Source organism: Apis mellifera, linkage group LG7 (assembly GCF_003254395.2).
Source record: "Apis mellifera strain DH4 linkage group LG7, Amel_HAv3.1, whole genome shotgun sequence".
Taxonomy (NCBI): Eukaryota; Metazoa; Arthropoda; class Insecta; order Hymenoptera; family Apidae; genus Apis; species Apis mellifera.
This window is the reverse complement of record NC_037644.1, coordinates 13,719,700-13,738,157: the sequence shown is the minus strand read 5'-3', so window position 1 is coordinate 13,738,157 and position 18,458 is coordinate 13,719,700. Positions and strand designations below refer to the sequence as shown.

The following is an 18,458-nucleotide window of genomic DNA, read 5'->3' as shown; positions in this document are numbered from 1 at the left end:
ATTAACAAATATAAAACCCTAAACCTTTGTATAAAAATTTTTATATATTTTTATATTATACTATGTTAAGTGTAAGTTTCCATGTTTTTATCTATTCATGTATTTAACAATATATTTTTCATGATAGTTTGTGAGAAATACTCTATAAAAAGATAAATTTCAAAATTGAAATTATATAATAATTCTTGTAAGAAAGTTTTGTGAATAATAAAAATACTTTTGAACTTATAATTGAGTTTTTTATAGAGTATCTCTATAAAAATATAATATAAATGTATATTATATTTATTGAAACTGACACCTAATTCAAATATAAGTATATGATATAATAATATAACGTAATAATATAATATATATATATGTATATATATATATATATATATATATATATATATATACACACATATATATATTATATATATATAATATAGAGATATAATTAACAATTAACATTTGTTTGTAAAAAAATAAATATAAAACAAATAGTCAATTTAATATAGATTCAATCCAATTATAATCGAAAATTATTTTCAGCTTCAACTTAAATTGATTTATAATTCATTTAAATTTTATAAAATTAACAAATACTCGTTAATTAAATGATTGATTATAACTTTTATTCTTTACGGCTTATTTATCAAATTATTTTCCTTAAAAAAGGAATGTTTATTTCTTTGTAAATCTCATCCCATTCAATCCCATTCTCATCTTTTTTTATTTAATATATCTTTTTTAAAATGAAATAACATTTATAAAAATAGAATTTTAATACGAAATACTAGCTATCAATATATCTTATATGAAATTTCTAAAATATTCTTTTCTCTTTTTGTCTATTGTATAGAAAAAAAGAATTGAATTCTTTAAAAGATATTATCTTTTAAAGAATTCAATTTTTTGTATATATAAATAATGATTTACATTTTATATTGCAGAATGAATATGCAGCTTTTAAGTAAATTTCAATCTAAATTATAACAATATTTTGATTATGAATGTGTAATTTCTGAGTTTTCAAATTATATTTTGATATCGGAAGTTAACTTTTCTCGAACTTGAAGTATTTATACATTTCCATTTTTTATTTTTTATAATTTAGAACGGAGAAGTTCAATTTTTTTAGCAGCACGTTTTTGTAACTCAATTAATTTCATTGCCATTCCCATGTTTCCTTGAATCTTAATCTTTCCTTGAAAAAATGCTTTTTGTGGATTTAATTTTCCAGAAATAAAATCTACAATATCCATATCATTAATTGTAATCACAACATCAGGTTTAGATTTTCCATAATATTCTATTTTTCCTTTCCCTGTTTTCGCATCTACAATCCAATAGCCTTCCGTTGTTCCGTTGTTTACTTTAAATCCATATACTCCGCGAACTTTTTCAATCAAATTATCTTCATCTTCTTGCATTGCAATTTCTAATAACTTAAATAACGCATTTGCTTTGAATTGATTTGGATCGGGAGTTGCACTTGAATTTTTCTTAGTTTTTTCGAATTGTTGAGGAAAACCCATACGATATAAAGCAACGACAACTGCTCCACCTAATCCTATATTATGTTGTAGGGCAAGTTTTGCTCTTGGTACTTGTCGTTTGCCAGCTTGTCCTCTAAGTTGCCAAGAAAGTTCAGCACATTGTGCTAATCCTGTTGCTCCCAAAGGATGTCCTTTTGAAATCAAACCACCACTAGGATTTATTACAAATTTGCCTCCATATGTATTGTCTCCAGCATCAACTAACTTTCCACCTTGACCTGGAGGACAAAGTCCCAATGCTTCATAAGTAATAAGTTCATTAATTGAAAAGCAATCATGCAATTCTATGACGTCGACATCACTTGGTTTGTAAGAAGTCTGAGTAAATACTTTTTCAGCAGCATTTCTTGTCATATCATACCTATAAAATGATAAAATAATAGTTATTTATCTTTATTCTTAATATTGCAATTATTCATAGATATAAATCTATGTTTAATACGTGCTATAAAATTGTAAAATTGTTTATTACCCAATAAGTTTAATAGAACTCTTCTCTGTGAATGTTGAAGCTAAATCTGTACACATTTCCATTGCTATAATTTCTACTGCTTGAGATTCAAGTTTATGTTTATGAACAAAGTCTGCATTAGCCAAAATTACAGCTGCTGAGCCATCAGATGTTGGACAACATTGAAGTTTGGTAAGTGGTCCAAATACTGTTGGAGAACTCATTATTTGCTCCAAACTATATTTTTCTTGAAACTGTGAATATGGATTATTCACAGAATGTAAATGATTCTTATAAGCAATTTTTGCAAAATGCTCAGGTTTAGTACCATATTTTTTCATATGTTCTAATCCAGCATTTCCAAACAATTGGGCAGTGATTGGGCTTTCATTTATGCCTTTAATTAAAAATATGTAATATAATATAAAAAAATAAGAAAAATAAAATAAAAATTTTTAAATGAAAATAGCTTAATAATAATTTAAAATAACTCACCAGCTATATTAGACATAAGTTCTACATGTTTATCCATAGGATTGGTACGATCCAAAAATTTAGATACTAATGAACCCTTTTCCATTTTTTCAAAACCAAGAGCCAATACACAATCAGCAGAGCCAGTTTCAATAATTTGTTTAGCCATTAATAAAGCAGTTGAACCAGTGGAACAATTATTATTTACATTATATATAGGGCAACCAGTAAGACCAACATCATATAATGCTCGTTGACCACAAGTAGAATCTCCATAAACATATCCAACACAAGCAGCTTTTACAGTATCATAAGAAATTTTTGCATCCTGTAAAGCTTTTGTAACGGCTTCTTTTGCCATGTCTGGATAGTCAAAATTTTCCCGTTTACCTGGTTTTTCAAATTTTGTCATGCCCACACCAATAACATAAATTTTCATTCTTGGTGACATTTTAAAATCTTCTTTGAAATAAACCCTGGAATTCCAACAAAAGATAATAAATGAAATTATAATTTGCTAGCTACGTAAATATAAGTTAGATTTTATATGGACTTTGTGCTTACTTATAAATAATAAAAAAAATGCAAAATAAGCAGTAAAATGACGAAGCTACTTTGCAACTATAACTATATTCAACCACGTATAACTCATAAATAGATTGGAGAGTTTATGTTACTAACTTTCTAGATGTCGCTTTTTATGTCATCAAATTCAATTTCTTTGATTTTAATTATACAATTAATTGATAATAAAGTTTGTACTTACGTTATACTAAATTCATTAAATTATCATTTAGAAAAGCACAGACAATATTGATTGTAATTTGCATTTAATCAAACCATGTTCAAGAAAAAATAGAAATGTTAGATAAAGATACATTTATTTACATACATATCGTTCGAAAACAGATCATTATGTATTAATTGTCAAAAAACATTCATTCATTTTGAAACATGTTTAGTATTCTTCATTTTCACAATTCATTGTCCATACCTCGAGTTTAGATTTTGTTTAATTAATAACCTTCTTAAATTGGAAACCAACATGATATTATTAAAATACGAAAAAATTACAAATGATTGATTTATTGTCAATGATAGAAGAACTAAATTACAAACTGTTACCTGAAAAAAGTATCATTTAATAGAGAGATCAATCGAGAAGTTTGAGAGTGAAATACGATGTATCCTGTAAAAATGTTCTTCCTGAATTTTGTCTCGAGCTATATATGTATACTAGAAAATCGCGCCGGCCATTGCGCGCTCGTGTTTTGGTTCTGAAAAGATGGCGGATTCTTGTTTTCAAGATCGGTCATATAGAAATACAACAGTTTTGAAATATCCAACAAAAGTTGACATGTTACGTGTACAATAATATCAAGTGAATGAAATTATTGTTACGACAGATTTTGTTGTGGGATTGAAAGAGTTTTTTTGAACGTTATAAGCGTCGTAAAAGCGGTGTCTTAAGCGTGTAGATTACACGAATACTGATTCAAGTGATTTTCAGAAATTTCTATTGTTTTCTAAGCGAAACAACATTCGTGGAACTGAAAAATGTTATTATGATATAGAGAATAAAATGGTTTGATTCGAATGAATATTTATGAGGTTAATTACCCGAGCGATTGATATAGTGACAATATTACTTGGTTAGGTTGATTGACTAAGTAGGCATACCTATGATATCCGATCAACATTCCACGTGTTCCTCTCGGTGGTTCACGTTAAAACGTGACATTGGATCAAGTTTATAAACAGCACATTGTTTTAATCCATAATGGCGACAAGTGATTTTGATGTGGAGCTCTTTGAGCGAAGACTTCATACATTGAAGGATTCACAAGAGTCAATACAAGGTCTTTCAGCTTGGTGTTTAGAAAGGAGACAACATCATAAGAAAATTGTAGCTACCTGGTTACAGGTTTTAAAGAAGGGTAAGTTTGTATTTATTTCAATATAAAATTGCATTATTATATAGTTTATTATATAGTCTAATTTTATTGCATTTTTTTTGTTTACATTTAAAAGTATAGATTACATTTATGTTATGCGTAATCAAAAGTAGAATTATTTTTTATAATTTTATAAATAATAGAAATTGAAAAATTTTATTAATAAAATATTTAATTTTAAAATGAAATATGTGTATGATTAAACATAAATTTAATATTTTATTAATAATTAGATCTAATTTTATTTCAATTTTTATTATGAATATATATTTTTATGTAAATGTTTATAATTTACTTAAATATTATATTTACTTAAATATTTTTAAAATTGTTAAATGGTTTTTGTTTTTAATTAATTATAACTTATTGGATGACAATGATGTTTTCTTAAATAACAGTAAAAGTTGAGCACCGGCTTACACTATTTTATCTGGCAAATGATGTTATTCAATACTCTAAGAGAAAAAATTTTGAATTTGTGGAATCATGGGGCACTACTTTGCAACGAGCAACGACTATGGTTAGAGATGAAAAAGTGAAACATCGTATATTAAGGATTTTCAAAATTTGGGATCAAAGACAAGTATACGATGAAGAATTTCTCGCAGATTTGTCAGGATTAATTTCGGCAGCACCAAAAAAGAAATTAGAACCTCAACCAACAGTACCACCTGAAGAATTTCAAGCTGCCTTACTTATCTCTACTATGAGATCATGTGCTACATTAGAACAAGCAACTGATGCCCGATTAAGAGATTTACGTGAAAGTAATATAGACATAGAAAATGCAGAAGAATTATGTGCTTCTCTAAAAGATAGAAGAAGGGTTGAAGATGCAGAGAAGGAAGTAGATCTAGCAGTTAGAAATGTTGAAAATTATGTTCGTGCATTAGAAGCAGAAATTAGAGAAAGAACCCAAGTACTTGAACTATTAGAACAAGCTGATCAATTTTATGAAACTCAAAGAGGTGAAGTGAAAATAGTTACTAATGTAAGTATAGAAAAAGTAAAAGAAAAAATGATAAGTATTATACTTACTAATATTTTTACTAATATTTTTTAATATTTTTAATATCTTTCATTAATAGGCATACAGAAATTTTGGTAGTCGCGTAAAAAATTTGAAGAAAAAATTGGATGAACTTTTACCAACATTAGTTTCACCAATTCCATCACCAGACATAAATGCTCCATCTCCAAGTCCTGATAGTGATATCGAACTTCCAGGAGAAGAAACTCAATCTCAAAATCAATTGGGAATGATAGATGTAGCACCACCATCTATGTATGGTTCATATTCACATGATTATGATCCAGTGCCTGTACCAGCTCCAGAAATGGGTCAAGTCAATGATTCTGGTGATTTTACTAATAATTTTTCATCTTTTATGGGAGGAAACGTGGATTTTGGTAATATGGTAAGATTAATTGTAATTGAAAAATTATATAATAATTTTAATGAATATTATCATAAATTATTTGTTTTTCATTTTAAAGAGAAATATATTTAATGAAAGATCATCAACACCTACTGGAATATCACAGCAATATAACGACTCAATAGAGGTATATTTTAATAAAATAAATATTTATCATAATATACATAGAATATATATATATTAATAAAATATGTATTAAATGTTAAAACATTATAAAAATATTATTTTACTAGGCTAAACCAATAGAGGTAATCAACATGAGACCCTCCAAAAATGAAAGTAATAGCGCGGATTTTAATATCTCTAGTTTTTTAAAAACTGTTCTTCCTTCTTCTGATGGAACACAAGATCCTGGTGGTATTCCAGGTCTTGGTTTAGATATTCCAGAATCACGAGTAGAATCACCACAGCGTTCGAATTATAGACATTCACCTGTGTTAGGGCAGCATTCTGTAACTCCTGTGATGTCAAGAATTATGGGTAATCAGAATGCACCTATAGGCGTAAATACTTGTCCAATAACTCATAGTACTCCATTACCTGTTCGGAATTTATCAGGCGAATCGCATACTCCTTCACCATACTCCAGTCAAAACAGTCAAAGTAACATTACTGTACCTTTTGATGGTCCTACTAATAACAATACCGTTAATCCTTTACCACCTCCACCGTTACCTCCGCCTATTTTTCTTGACGATGAAAATTGTTATAATAAGTTACCACCAAAATTTCCTACATGGACACCTCCGAATGAAACTATAAAGGAACCAGCCAAATGGGAAGAAAAGGGTATGAATTTATATCGGATGTGATAAATAATAATTTGACATCACGCTGTTATAAATTTATAACGTATATTAAATTTTATAATATTTGTAGGAAAAAATAGCATGAATCCAACTTGGCCTGGTGAATGTGATGAAAAAACAAAAACATGGATGGATGGTGATACGGATAGATGGGACTCTAATAATGAATCTACATGGACTAACATTGTGAGAGGAAAGAACGAAATTCTATCCGAAACACCAGAATCACCACCCATGTATGAAAAAGCGGGATTTACAGATCCAGTTGAATATGATGATTCTCAACCGCAAGAATCTCTTTTGAGTACTGCCGGAGATGTAGATCATAGGTAAAAAAAATTGAATAAAAATTTAAATTAAATTATATAGATTTTAAGAAAAAAAAAAAAAAAAAAAAAGAAAAAAAGAAAAAAAGAAAGAAAGAAAGAAAGAAAAACGTATCTTCCTTAGGGTAATACCAATTCCAATGACAGTGGAAAATCAATTACCATATCGTTTAATGAAAGCAGCGGATGTTGACCATCGTAATTTAATTAGCTTAACAGGAAGTCCAGCAAATCATAATGTTAACGATACTTCAATGAATGTGATATCGAATAGTAACAACTTGTGGTCTACCAGCGATCAGGATTACCGGTAAGACAATAAAACTTTTTTAATTAACTAGAATCTCGTAGGATTATGTTGTAGCAATTTTTTTTTTTTTCCATCGTAACGATCTCAATACTTTAATAATGCGTAATCAGGCAACACATGCAACCGGGCGATATCGTGGAAAGTGTTGACATGGAAATGTCGGATGATGAAACTGACAGTAAGCCGAAAGGAAGGGTGTTGGTTGACGTGCGATCGCAAGATAGGGACATGAGAGTCGGTAATCCATCAGCATCCTCGCAACACATGGATATGGATATGCGAATGATTCCGCTTCCCGCAGGCCAAATGCCAGGATCGCATGGACAAATCATGCAAGATGTGCACATGATGCATTCAGGACCTCCACCGCCTCCACCTCCACCGCCGCAATTTCATCCAGGTCAACCATCTTTTCATCAAGATCAAACAGATTTTCGACATAATTCCGCGACAGAATTCCATCCAGCTCAGACAAATTTCCATCAGAACAGACCGCCGCCAAATTTTATTCAAAATCAGCCAGATTTCGGCCAACAAGACTTTCATCAAATGCAACCAGAATTTCCGAAACAGGAATTTGAATATCGCGAGAATCATGCTTTGCGACCTAATCAAGAATTTCTTGGCGAGCCACAAATGCGTGGGAGGTATTCCCAACCGGTCGATCATCAGCATCGAGATATTGGTTTTCATCGGAACGACCGAGGAGGTCGTGGTGGCCGTGGATTTGCGAGAAATCGACGGGATAGATACTCGGATGATCATAAACCCAGAAACATTCAAAACAATCGTAAATCCAGAACCCAAGAGCATCAAAGATCTTCGCCGGAAATTTTACCCAATAGCAGACCTCTGCTAGTACCAGCGCCCGACACTGTTGTCATAATCGACGAGGAGGGTATGCCTATAGGATTACCTAACGAGAAGGAGCAAATGGCAACGAATGTAGAGCATCCTGTGGATACGGAACAAGAAGAAAATTGTCAGGATCGTAGATTGTCGCATGGTACGCCAAATTCACGGGACCTCGACCAGCAACAGTCCATTTATTCAAGTGGTTCGAATCTTGTTCATGAACATGAATCCGAGCCACCGGTTGCGGAGTCGGACGAGCAACAACCAACAATGAACCAAGTGACCGTTGTACCCGTTATAACGGATTCCAAAGACTCGCAGCATAATCAATACGTGTCCATTTCTGAATACGAGGAACACGTTGAAACGGAAGCTATGATATCGGAGAAAACTTGCGAGAGTAGCGGATCGATTGAAAATGCCGAGCAAGATGTTAACTTCGATCAGTCGCAACAGCAACAGCAGCAACAACAACAACAACAACAACAACATATATCGGATCAATTAGACGATCTTGGGAACTCGATGCCGAGTAACGAATTGAAGAGACCGTCGACAAATGGTAACTTTGATGAGAACGACGTTAGCTCTAGCAAGAAGAGACTCTTGTCGAATGGTCCTCAAACTCCAACCGAGACTGATGCAGGTTTGAACGGGCCTATACCGCAGGTATCGGCCGAGTCGCATCCGGGGATATACGATTTTGAAGGACCGAACTTTCGGCCACGTCTTAGCGGCCCGGTCCCATTCCCTCCGTGGAGAGGGGGCCTGCCAAGGGGTAGAGGCTTCAGGGGTGGTCCCAGAGCTCCTTGGATGGACAGAGGTCCTCGTGGCCCTGTAATTGGTAATTTTATGCCCAGAGGATTGAAACGCGGTGGACAATTTAGGGGAAATGGTTTCAGAGGTCGGGGACGTGGTAATAATTGGTAGAAAGTGCATGAATTTTCGTTCATTATTATGCTTGAAAGGAAAAGTTGAAGAAATGAAAATGAGAGGGGGAAAAAAAAAGAAAAGAAAAGAAAAGAAAAAAAAACTTTCGCTGCAATTTTTACCAAGAAAAAAAATTTGCACCGCTTTTGACAACATAACGAGAAGAAAACAAACAAAGTTTTTTCTATTCTGTACATATATATACTTGTTAAAAATATTATTAAACGAAGGAAGAAGAAGACTCATCGTCGGAACGTCATATAGGACTGGGACATTTATCTTTGCGTGCGTCTCTTAACAATGTAGATGGGAAAATGGGGGCAAAGACGGTATAATCCCAGACGACGTAATCTTCTTTGTTGAAGATTCACGCTTCTGCGCGATTAATTCGCCTATATACATATATAAATAAAAATATAGATATATAGATATATGAAGAATGTACACGTACACATTTAATGCGTTTTCTCTCTCTGTCTCTCTCTATCTGTCTATCTCTCACTCTCACTCTCTCTCTGTCTGTCTGTCTGTCTCTATCTCTGTTTCTCTATCGCTATTTTCTCTTCGAAAAACTTCATTCGATTTTCACATACATGTACACACATTTGTTAAAAATTTAGATGTATTATTGAAGCGGTACTTTTGACGCCTTTAATACAACGTTATCATGAACATTTCCAATCAGTGATGATATAAATATCGATTTATATATCATAAAAAAAAAAAAAAAAGATTATAATGATGTATTGATTATAATGGTGTCGATAGATTGTCGCTTCCGTAATAATCGGTATTATCTTTTAGGATTTTATGTAAGACAAAAGAAATTTCTGTTTTACTAAAAAAAAAAAAAAAAAAAAAAAAAAAAAAAAAAAAAAAAAAAGAAAAAAAAAAAAAAAAAAAAAGAAACTTCTGTATGTGTTATTACAAGTACAAGCATAAAAAAGAAAAAAAATAATCTCCGTCAGGTGGGTTGACCTGTGAAAATGATTTCGCAATTCGAAGTTTTTTGATTTGATTCTTGATCCCTGTTAATTAATCACAGGTGATCAGAATCAAAGGTGCAGCTTGTTTTAAAAAAAAAAACAAGAAAGGAAAAAAGAGAAAGAGAACTCTTTTTTTTTTTTTTCTTTTCCTTTTCTTCTTCTTTTTTTTTTTTTTTTTTTTTTTTTTTAGAATTCGTTTCACGGGTCGCTTCTTTTTATTCACTTGCCTCTAACCGTATAAATAAACATTAATTGCCTGTTTTCTTTATCCACCTGTCTACGCTTCTTATTAATTACGTCGAGGCTCGTTTATATAAACAGGCATATGTCAATGAATCTTGAAAGTGTATTAATAAAAATACAATGTTTATGTTCTGGTCCACTTCGTACATTTCCCCCATTTTTTTCTAAAATGTATGCGTATATAACGTAAATAATAAGTCTCTCATATACGCGGTTATTATTATTTCATTTTTATAGAGAAAAGAAAAGGGACAAAAATATTTAAGAAAGAGAAAAAAAAAAAAAGAAAATGAGGAAAAACTCTGTAAGATGATTATTATTGTATTAAGCGAAATCGCGAAAATCGAATAGAAGAAACAGGTCGATAATGATGATTATCCTGTCCCCGATGTACGATGATGATGATGATTCGTATTTTGTTTTTGTTTTTTCCATTGCGAAGGAACAAAGACAATGTATTGTACGGGAAAGAAAGAAAAAAAAAAAAAAAAAAAAAGAAAGAAAGAAATTTAACAAATGAATTTTGTTAATAATGATTCGTTTGCTTGATCAACCTTTTTTTTTCTTTTTTCCGTTTTGTTCCGTGTCTTTTTTCCTCCACACTTCGTCGAATAATATTTCACACGTTTCAACTTGTGATTCGAAAAAACGAATAGAAAAACGATAAAAATATCGAATATGGAATACATTTTTTTACAGAAAATTGTAAAGCTATACGCCTTGTGTATATGTATATGTATGTGTATTTATACACAATATACACGTGTAATTATGGATATAGCGACTCGATCGACAGCAATTCCTTTTATCTAATTATAAGTTTATAAATATAAGTTTAAGCGTTTGAACTTTGATTTTGTGTAAATTTTGAATTGTCGATATCATTTTGTGACGAATCTCATATCGATAGGGGAGAAGTTGGAGGAATTTTTTTGTAACAAATAGCAATGTCTTTTTTTTTTTTTTTTTTTTATATATATATATATATTATAAATTCGGTTGACGAGCAAACGCATCATTAGAAAAAGAAAAGAGCAAAGAAAAATATGTAGATATCGATAGCGAAACGCACAGAAAATAAGTGTAGCAAGATAAATCCTTGGAAAATTAATTATGATTGTTTAATAAAACATTACAATCTACCGAGGACCTTGCCACTACGTCGACAAAACGTAATCCTGCTTAATGTACATTGTATTTTTTTTGTACCCATTTATTTAACCCTTTAAAGCATTACGTGATCAATAGGAAAAAAAAAAAAAAAAAAGAAGAAAAAGAAGAACGTTTTATTTTCTCTATTTACAATGGCTTCTCTTGGTAGAGAAACTAAAGCGTCGAGATTTTCATCGTTTTATTTACGAATTCGCAAGGTGCGATCATTGTAAATTTCTGTAGATCTATAGATTTTTTTCTCCTTTTTCTTCATTCGATCAGTGAGTTTTTTTTTTCTTTCTTTCTTTCTTTCTTTTTTTTCTTTTTTTTTTTTTAACTGATTTTTAATCATTTAATCCGGTAATTTAATTGAGAAATTGCTTCGTTTTATTAAAATTTATTTTATTAGATTCGAAATATTTATGAACTTATCGATCAACTTTGATCCGTAAAAATTTTATTTTTTTTCTGAGACACGATTCTTTTTTTCTTTCTTTCTTTTTTTTTTTTTTTTTTTTTTTTTTGCTTTTTTTATATATATATATATATAGAGAGAGAGAGAATAAAAGTGTAGATCGTTATTTGTATAAATTGAAAAAGTCTGTCGTAGTTCTTTTATTGATTCATAGTGTTTTTATTATTTAAAATCTCTATAGATCTACGTTATTCTTCCTTTCAGTCACGAAAAATCAATTTTTTTTTTTTTTTGGTTCTTTGTTTCGTTATACGCGGTTTGACGGTAATCACTCGAGAGATAAATTCTTTTCTTTTTTTTCTTTTTTTTTTTTTTTTTCGTTCAAATATTTTTTTTATTTCATTCCATAATATCGAAATATCGAAATTTTTAAATTATTTTTCAGATTATAATTGAAAAATATTTTATTGATTATAACATAATAAATACATACATTTGCTTACTGATCAATGTATGTATTTATGTAAAATCTTTATTATCGCTTGTAAATGTATTCATTTATTGGATAATCCATTTTCATTCATGTACATAACTTTTTAATTTCATTATTTACGAATACATTTACATTAACATATTACCATTATTATCTGTGGATGTTTATGCATTTATTTAGAAATTTAAAAAATGTGCAAAAATGTACAGAATATATATGTATTAAAAATATATGCAAAAGATATCCAAATATCAAATATTTTAATTAATTATTAACAATATATTTATAATATTTTAACACAAAAAATATATATATATATACTCTGAAACAAATTTTTATTCCTTCAGTTGTGCTAAAAAAGATATATGAAATAAATAATAATTTTTTGTATAAACATCCATATTATCCAATTATTCTATACATTATACATATTTTTATACGTCATGCATATCTATCAGTAAAAAAATTTAAATTTCATCACTTATGAATATTTATTTTCTGCAAATTTGTATGCGCATACGTTCACTGTAATAAGTGTAATATTTACTGTAACAATTTCATTTCATTGTAAAAATAAGTAAATTATTTAAATCGACGATCGACGTTATCTCCCTTTTTTTTCTTTTTTTTTTTTTTTTTTTTTTTTTCGAATGCTTTAAAGGGCATAAAATAGTCCCGGTGAATTTGAAAGAATGTGACGGCGTTATATATTAATTTGTACATAACAAAGCGTGATAAATACGAATATATATATATGTATATGTGTGTGTGTATATATATATATATATATATATATATATATATATATATATACATATATATATATATATATATACACATACATATAATAGTTGTAACACGAGCCGCTACGGAATGTATGAAATACATATTGTACAGTTTTTAGCGTTATCTTTACCTTTCTCTCCGCGCGTAGAACAAAGGCAGAAGAAAGGATCTCTCCATTTTTAAACGATTCTTCGCTATTTTAGCACTACCGTATACCACTACTACGCTTCTTCCTCTTTTTGAATCTTTTTCAAATTATTGTAACCGAGTCATCGGACGAGAATTGAATAAAATCTGATTGCGTGCAAATGTATATCTCTGCTTGAAGTGAATGCGAATGAATGAAATTGCGCGCAATTGCGTTTTTGGCCACGAAACTTTCCGATTTCCTTTTGCGATTTCCAAGCTGGACGATCGATCGAATTTTCGATCGAGAATTCAACGATTCATGTAAATTATTTCCTATTCTTATTATTATTTTAAATATTCTATAACGATTTCGTCGAATTATCGTTTGTATCGCAAAGGGTAATCCAATAGAATGAATAAAGGATCGAGATATGTATAATATAAATATAGTATTACGAATGGAATGACATGTAATGTAAATGCGTAAATACATTCGTGAGAATATTGTGAAAGTTAATTTTGACAGCTCGAGTGATTTGTTCCGCCACTTGTTACTTACACTCGCTTTTTACGAAAAAAAAAAAAAAAATCTACGAAGTTGGAATTTATCCATCGAATTCTTTCTATCCGCTAGGCTGCGTGTGCGATCGTATCGATTTTAGCTGGCAACAATGCACTATGTGTGCGTGATTTAAGTGTTCTACACTTAGGGACGTTTCGTGTCATTTCCCTTGCGACGAGTGTGTACATGTGTGCGTGTATATTTATGAGTATGATTTCGACGAAAAAAGAGAGAGAAAGAAGAAAAAAGATCGGATAGAGAAATACGTACAATTGATGTAGCAATGTAATCCAAGAAAATAATGTTGCGAAATATTTTTGCGAAACGAAAATGTAAATATATGTTCACGAGAATCGCTTGTTTTAAATTGCAATTGCAATTTGTTTCCCGATAAAATAACTCTTAAGTGAAACTTGTACGATCAAACAATTTAAACAACCTCGGATACTTCCTTTTTCTCTATCTGACCGTTTAGCAATAATTATTTCCAATGATCCTTTTATATTGTGAATTTTTTCTTTTTTTTTTTTTTTAAAGCATGTAATTTTTTCTAACTTTCTGAATTTTCTTTTTCTAAAACGAATCAATTACGTGTGTGTTGTGTGTACAACAAAAGTTGAATAAACGATAGAGAATATAAACAAGAGATTAAACAAGAAAAAAAAGAAGAAAAAAAAAATCCGTTAAATCCTGATAACGATAACCTGGAAATTGTAGCGTTCGTTATTACGTTCCGCCATGTAACTGCATCGGTCAAGTTTCATTCGAGCGATTTTATCGCGATACAAGAGAAACAAAAGTGATGTTACAAATGTATGAGGGAGTGATAATTGAGCGATGTATATAGCAGAACGTAGATCGATCGTGCGATTATTCACGGGAGTGTACATAACGAAAAATTGCGGAACGTTGTGCGAGTAAAGTGCCTTCGCTCAAAAGAAAAGTAACGATAATTTTCGCTTCGTTATATATTGGAAGTTTATTGCTTACATTTTCCTTCCTATTCGATTATTTGCTTTCATTTAGCATATATTCATTTCATTTGCCTGTCGATATGTACGCGCGTTTTTTTAACGATCGATAATTTTTTGATTATTATTTTTTCCAATTTTATATCCTGAAAATATTTGTTATTGATTAAATGATTATATATATAAGTTTGTTTTAAAAGAAAGAAAGAAGGAAAGGAACGAAAAGAAACATCGACAGGTGAATAGAAAGAAGAAGAAAAAAAGTATGGCTCTTTGTAGTTTTTTTAACATAATACTTCAGAACTTCTGATGTACTAAGCGCAGAGGCAATCGATCTGAAGTTCTATTAATAAATCAGACTCGATTATCCCGGACGATAATCTCGTAAAGTAGGCTATTCTTTAATTATTTAATAATAGATCATCAATGAGTTTTATATTCTATCGTAAAACCGCATTCTGCATACCGTGTATGCTGACGATATTTTTTGTACCTTATCCGAATAAAATGGCGTCGAATTTTTATTGTGATCGCCATTTATATATAGATATATATATATATATATGTGTGTGTGATGTCCTGTGATCTCATAGGAACTTTCAGTTGTAAAATCCCAAGGAAAGAGAGGGGGGGAAAAAAAGCAAAGCTGTAAAAATATAAATATAATGTATATATTATATATTATATTTGTATAAACGTGTAATATAATATATTCGAAATAAATGCAAGTAGATAGTTAAATAATATCGAATGATTCGATGAATTATACATATATATATATTATATACATTGCACAATCGTTTTATGATTATTGTTGTCTTTATCTTAAGGCACAATGTACAAAAAGAAATTGTAAAAAAAAAGAAAAAAAAAGAAAGAAAGAAAGAAAGAAAAGTTTTTTTGTAGTAAAGCAAAGCTGTTTAATTGTTGTGCTATGTAATTCATGTTACGTTTTCGTTATTACAAAACGATATGTATCACAATATTGCGGTGGTGAGGTGTAAATGCTTCAACCTCGAGGGCTTCGCAGAAATACCTTTGACCCTATGGTTGACAAGCGCTTCTTAAGTAGCGCTTTCGGTCACATCTCTGTTATGTAATTGATGGGATTAAATGCAAAGGGAATGCAAGTTATTATGGGTTACTAAATAGTTCAATACTCGAATAATTATTAATATTGGAAGCATATATTTTGAAAATTTTCTACCTTTCTCTTTTAATATTGTTTAATAATTTGTAATAAATTTATAACGAATTTAATTTTATTCAAAGTTTTGTCTCCATATTTTATTCATCTTTGCATTTAATAACATTAAAAATCTTTTTATTGATATGTAATTCTGTTATTTCTATGAAATTTTCTAATAGATATTTTAAAAAGTTATATACACATCGTTTATATAATGATAGAATTACAAAAGAAAGTATTCTTTTGTTATTGTATTAAAAATGATGCACCCTTGTTCATCGATGCGCCCTCTTTAGAAAATATTTGCAATCAAACCTTTCAAATTTCCAGAGTTCCTTGAATATAGGTTATTTATGACAATATGTGATAATATAGCGTAGAATAATTAAGTGATGCTGTATAACAGTTGTGCAATGCATAAATTATGGTTTATTGACATTGCATTGTTTGATACGATAATCAAACATTATTGTGTCATAATTGGCTCACATTCACGTTATTTGTCCATATGGCCTGTTGCCAAACATAGTTGCCAACATTAAAAACATTGTTACATCTGCTGCGTAAAAAATGTTTTATAATTAAAACTTAAAATATTTGTGATCCATGATCAAATTTGAAGTAAAATTATATCGGAAAATTTGATGAAAATTTTTCTCGGATAAAAATATTAAATTCTACCTTAGTATGTAACCTTACATACGAATATGACAGAGTGCGCTGACTTACAATGGTTTTATCGTTGTCGGTAATTCAGATTCAGAATATATATTGACTTTTGTTTGAAAAAATGTTACAAGCAATCATTAAGATTTTATGACTTTGAATTTTAAAAACGAGATTAAGAATATATAAAGGATCAATCGAATCATTATTAACTTCAAACATTCAAATTTTATAGATTATTTTGACAAAAATTATTTTTGATGAATATTAAGCCTAATAAAGAAGGTATAGATCTTATTTACAAGTCAATATAATAATTCATAGAATTACGATTATTTGTGTATTTTTTTTATGATATTAATATATTTAATATGTTGTTGATGAAAAAACAAATTGAACAAATTAAATAATTAGATATGTGTGTATAATATATATACTATTGACTCGTAAAAATAATTCGAAGGAAAAAAATATCAGGGAAATAAATATAAGTATTATTTAAACTAATTTTATTTTAAATAGAAAGTAATATTTTTTATGTTAAAGAAAATAACAGCAAAATATATAATTTTAATTTTCAAATTAGTCTTCTAGCTACGACGTTACATAAAATAATAAGAATTGGACTATTTTCTCACTTCATCGCATACTTCGTGGCCGACCGTTGAAGAAGATGATCTGTGATAAAATAAGGAGAATGTGACAGTTTCAAGCGGACAATAAACATCAAAGAAAAATCTGTAATGGTGTGCAAACTTAATTTTTTTAATGGAATATTTTTTAATAAGATGAATGTAACAAAGTTTGATTTAGAAAAAAGAATAAATGTCTCAGGAAAATATATGTAATAAAATTCTTATATTTATAAATGGAAATTTAAATACGATAACAATAAATTTTCTTTATTTTATGTAAAAATTAAATATTTTTAATTTCACTTTTTTTAAAGCTCAGAAAAATTAGGACATTAGCAAAGTGTTGGAATTGCGTGCAAATGTTATTTTAGGCGTGGTTCATTCTTTTAATCATTTTAACGTACTTTCCTTGATTAATAAAAATAGGAAATTTAATTTTGTATAATGTATTATGAAATATTCATACTCGTTTTTTTTTAACAGAATTGAAAATTCTTCGAGAAAATCACATATATTTTATTATATATATTTTATAAATATACTTTTAAATATAATTGAAATTAATTTTTTTTATTTTATTTAAATAAAATATTCTAAATTTAATACTTTGTAATCTTTTTTCATTTGATGCAATCGAAACGCTAACTAGAACGTAATAAAATTTTATAAAAATGAATTGTAGATTACCGGAAAGAAAATCGAATTTAAAATACGCAAAGAGAATGGACAACGAAGCTTTTTTATTTGCGATGGTTAACAAGAATCATTCAGTTCCCATTTTGTTTCTCATTTTGCCAATTGTTCATTCTGTATGAACCCTCTTAAAAGCATCAAAATTTTGAAAGACGTTATTGCTCTTCCGGAAACATTGGCGCCGTTTTGTCGTGCGTATCAACTTCATCCACGTTGAAGCGTACATGTGCATAGTGATGGCATTGATCCTCTCCTTTGCTTGATGTCAATAGCCTTGGGAAAATATTGGCCACTTTGTAAGTGTTTAACTTGTTGATGCATGTATATTTTTAAGTCTATTTTCATCCTTGATTGAACTTTGTTTTATTAAGAACTTTAAATTATAAAAATTATATTTGTAACGTAGAAAAAAGTTTTTTTTTTTTTTAATTTCGACAAGGTAAGAAAA

At 29.4% G+C, this 18,458-nt stretch overlaps 2 protein-coding genes and 1 long non-coding RNA gene across 3 annotated transcripts; 1 reads left to right on the top strand and 2 right to left on the bottom strand.

Annotated features, from left to right (window-relative positions):
- Positions 1–639: 639 nt before the first annotated feature.
- LOC408904 (non-specific lipid-transfer protein) lies at positions 640–3,134 on the bottom strand. Its single transcript, XM_006569420.3, has 4 exons — positions 3,031–3,134; positions 2,488–2,942; positions 2,014–2,389; positions 640–1,902 (listed from the first exon to the last, which is right to left on the bottom strand). Exons 2-4 carry the CDS (start codon positions 2,915–2,917, stop codon positions 1,089–1,091), a joined length of 1,620 nt encoding a protein of 539 aa, XP_006569483.1. The 5' UTR covers positions 2,918–2,942; positions 3,031–3,134; the 3' UTR covers positions 640–1,088.
- Positions 3,135–3,749: 615 nt separating this feature from the next.
- Positions 3,750–11,500, top strand: LOC408905. Its single transcript, XM_392433.7, has 8 exons — positions 3,750–4,403; positions 4,820–5,412; positions 5,510–5,839; positions 5,919–5,987; positions 6,094–6,649; positions 6,740–6,998; positions 7,120–7,305; positions 7,416–11,500. The coding sequence occupies exons 1-8, from the start codon at positions 4,247–4,249 to the stop codon at positions 9,088–9,090; spliced, it is 3,825 nt and encodes a 1,274-aa protein (XP_392433.4). The 5' UTR covers positions 3,750–4,246; the 3' UTR covers positions 9,091–11,500.
- Positions 11,501–14,374: 2,874 nt separating this feature from the next.
- On the bottom strand, positions 14,375–16,983 carry LOC113218897. Its single transcript, XR_003305021.1, has 2 exons — positions 16,698–16,983; positions 14,375–16,575 (listed from the first exon to the last, which is right to left on the bottom strand). It is a non-coding gene; the product is annotated as an uncharacterized LOC113218897 (long non-coding RNA).
- Positions 16,984–18,458: the final 1,475 nt, after the last annotated feature.

Bases quoted from the DNA above. Each gene is read 5' to 3' on its own strand.
- LOC408905 (XM_392433.7), top strand. From the start codon at position 4,247: ATGGCGACAAGTGATTTTGATGTGGAGCTCTTTGAGCGAAGACTTCAT. The intron at 5,413-5,509 runs GTAAGTATAGAA...TTTCATTAATAG, and splicing joins AAGTGAAAATAGTTACTAAT to GCATACAGAAATTTTGGTAG. The intron at 7,306-7,415 runs GTAAGACAATAA...ATGCGTAATCAG, and splicing joins ACCAGCGATCAGGATTACCG to GCAACACATGCAACCGGGCG.
- LOC408904 (XM_006569420.3), bottom strand. From the start codon at position 2,917: ATGTCACCAAGAATGAAAATTTATGTTATTGGTGTGGGCATGACAAAA. The intron at 2,390-2,487 runs GTGAGTTATTTT...TTTTAATTAAAG, and splicing joins ACTTATGTCTAATATAGCTG to GCATAAATGAAAGCCCAATC. The intron at 1,903-2,013 runs GTAATAAACAAT...ATCATTTTATAG, and splicing joins AGTTCTATTAAACTTATTGG to GTATGATATGACAAGAAATG.